At 40.6% G+C, this 3,061-nt stretch overlaps 1 protein-coding gene across 1 annotated transcript in view; it reads right to left on the bottom strand.

Moving 5' to 3' along the window:
* Window positions 1–126: 126 nt before the first annotated feature.
* The window catches only part of LOC104169340 (glutamate decarboxylase 1-like), a gene marked incomplete at its 5' end in the record, with an annotated part of 13,175 nt that continues 10,240 nt past the window's right edge, over window positions 127–3,061 (bottom strand). Inside the window, 2 exon segments of the mRNA XM_009710240.1 lie at window positions 127–180; window positions 2,777–2,853. Coding sequence (XP_009708542.1) covers window positions 127–180; window positions 2,777–2,853 — 131 coding nt within the window.

Genomic DNA, 3,061 nt, shown 5'->3' with positions numbered 1-3,061 from the left:
ATCCTGCTCTGTCTTTTACAATCAGTATCAATGACAATTTTATGTGAGTTAATGCTGCCACATTTCAGATAGCATTGTTGGATTCAGCTCCACATTAACATTAAAAATGAGAGTCAAAACAACAACTCATCTTTTGATTTTCAGTATTTCAGCCTCCAAATCAGTTGGAATAATTTTCCCAGTGTCAAATATTGAGGAAAAAAAAAAGCAAAGAGAATAATGTAATTTATTCTTCCGATTAGTCTTTAAATATACAGAGAATCAGGTATCAGATTCTACTTCTAGGACTATTCATAGTGCACAAACTATGTTCATTATTATTTACCATGCTACTAAGTTCATATCATCTGCAAATTTCACCAGCCGTAGTTTCATGTCATCATCAAAACTGTTGAGAAAAATAAAAAACAGCGTTAGAGGAAGAACCGATTCCCAAGTTCATCTTCCTCATCTCCTTTTCATCCAAGAACTACCTATACTTTTGTAAAAAGTGATCATATGCCACTTGCGCATAGAGATGGTTACAATCCTTTTGCAGGTATTTGGTGGCTCTCTTGCTGTCTTTGATCACGTACAGCCTCAGCTCCAGGCGTGGGTGAGACCAGGGCGTGCAGCAGCCACCCTTGCCTCATCACTGAGGTGAGTTGGGTTGGCAGGAAGAAGCTGAAGTACCAATTTGCTGATCCATACTGCCTCATAGGACTATAGCCAACCTTTTCCTTAGTATTTACCCTATGGATAACTACATTTACTAAGAAACCGCCTTTTAAAGCCATTTATGGTCCAGGGGGCTTCTTCCCCAAACTAGGAGAAGTCAACTGTCATACCCAAGCCTCCTTCAGTGCAAAACCTTCGAAACCCAGTATTTTCTGCTTTTTCAATGTCCTTACTTAAAATTTCAATGTGATTACATTAATTTCACTTTTTAAATTTTGCGCTAGATGCAGGTGCCCAGGTGCTGGCAGCAGCAGTGGCAAGGTTGCATGAGGGGAGAGCAGGAGGAGGTGCTACGGGCACCCCAGCAGAGATTCCCTGTGGCCCTGGGAGAGGGAGGAGTCCATCTGAGTTTTGAGTATCAGTGAAGAAAGGTTACTGACATCAGAATGTGCTAAGTTTCTGAATTACCTACCATGTTTCAGAGTACAGAGAGAAATACATCATCTGGAAATGTTTCAGTTTGCTCTGTGTTCTCAAAAATGAATGTGGTCAAGGAGCCAAAGGGGAATCTACAGCAATGCCTTCAATTTCTGGGAATCGGGGGGAGGGTGGGAACATGTATGTATGTTGAGTAGTGGGAGCTGCCCTCTTAAATGCCAAGGACATCTCAACCTTAATAATCCAATTATAGAAAAAAGGATAAACCTTGAAGCAGAGAGCTTCACAGAAAAGAATGTTACTTTCTAAATACAGGTACTACAAACGGAGTTCCATGTAGCTTTCACAAGATGCTGCATTAAGCAGAGAAGAAAATGTGAAGAAAGGTATCAAAGTTGAAACACAAACATTTAGTTCTCATCCATTATGTAAGATTAAGAAACAAACAGACTCCTCTCGTCCTACTCCCTAATGCTTCCTGAATGCTTCTCACCAGAGCTTGACAGCACACTGAGCATCACACAGTTTGTAAAGAGAGCAAGGTGAGAGGTTTTCCTCCTGCAAGACTCCCAGTTTGCATTTTGACAATGCCAGGAAATAATGAAGAATTCGGTAATAGGTGGTGTGGATATTGGAATTTTTTTTTCTCTCCAATGAAATGCAACTTAAACTTTCTTTTAACAAGAAAAAGCCTGAAGCAGCACTAAAAAGGTCTGCCCTAAAGCCCTGCACATATTCCAAGAGCAATGAATAGAAAATAAATATGTCTGTAAACCTCTCCTTAAAACCGCTACTGCATCTGTTCCACTAGACTTATGCAGAGGGCAAAAGGTCACTTTCCAGTGAGGAGGAAAATAACCTTCTAAACAAAACAGCAGAGGTCTAAAATGAAAATAATTCAGGCAGACTGAAAATGGTAGTGGGACAGAAGCTCAGAAGACAAGACTCCAGCCAAGGCTGCCCTAGCTTAAGAGGTCAGTACCCCACCATCTGCTCCAGCACACCCAAATCCCTTTGTGTGAATCGTTTTGGTTGGAAAGCAAAGGCAGGTCTCTTGCACTCCCACCTGCACCCCAAGGAGGGACTCTGATACGAGCAAGGGCCTCCCAGCCCACCACAAGCTCTTCAGCTGCTACTGCCCCTAACCAGACTAATGTATTACATGTAGGAGCACCCGGAAAATTATCACACCCCTGGAAAGGCTGAGTTAAGAAAGGAGGAATCTATCTACCTACCTATCTTATCCCACATTGGTTTTTTTCTCCACATTTCCTGAAATGGCTGAGTAACGCACTGCTGTTTGCACAGAAGGTGGTAAAAGCACCCAGTCCCATTCTCTGCCCAAAACACTTTCTGCCACTTTGATTCACACCAAAGAGCACCATCTTCTAGAGGTAAATAAGTAATGAGATTGTAGAATATAGCTAGGAGAGTTCAATAGTTCTTACTCCATTTTTTCCTCAGGCACAACAGCCACTTTTTACTTAAAGTGACCTGAATAAAGACCTACAAAAAGAACTTGTAAAACTGAACCCTGTTTTTATGAACAGCAACTTTTGTCCAAGACAGTCAGAGTTCATTTTACAAAATGGGATTCCCATTAGGAAACAGAACCAAAGACATATTGCGTCAGAGAAATTTAAGTGCAACAAAACATTCTTGATACGCGTGGTATGTCTTACCTTTTACTACACTTCATTGCAACAACATTATCTGTTCCAAGAACTGCTGTTGCTTTCTTCAGTGAATAATGGCTCTTAAATATAAAGAACAAAAAGTTTGAGGGAACTTTAAGAGTGTTCATGCATACGTGAAACATAAATGGTGTATACACATACATATATTTATATATGGTATATGTCCCTCTTCATTATTTCCGTGCTAAAGAAACACATTGTGCATGAGCCAGTTATGTTAAAATGTCAGCATTGAAGAGGATCCCTGTTAAAAGTTCACTAGCGTTGTG

Source organism: Cariama cristata, unplaced genomic scaffold (assembly GCF_000690535.1).
Source record: "Cariama cristata isolate BGI_N322 unplaced genomic scaffold, ASM69053v1 scaffold7271, whole genome shotgun sequence".
In the NCBI taxonomy this organism is placed as follows: domain Eukaryota; kingdom Metazoa; phylum Chordata; class Aves; order Cariamiformes; family Cariamidae; genus Cariama; species Cariama cristata.
The sequence above is the reverse complement of the archived record's forward strand: the minus strand, read 5'-3'. Positions and strand labels throughout refer to the sequence as shown.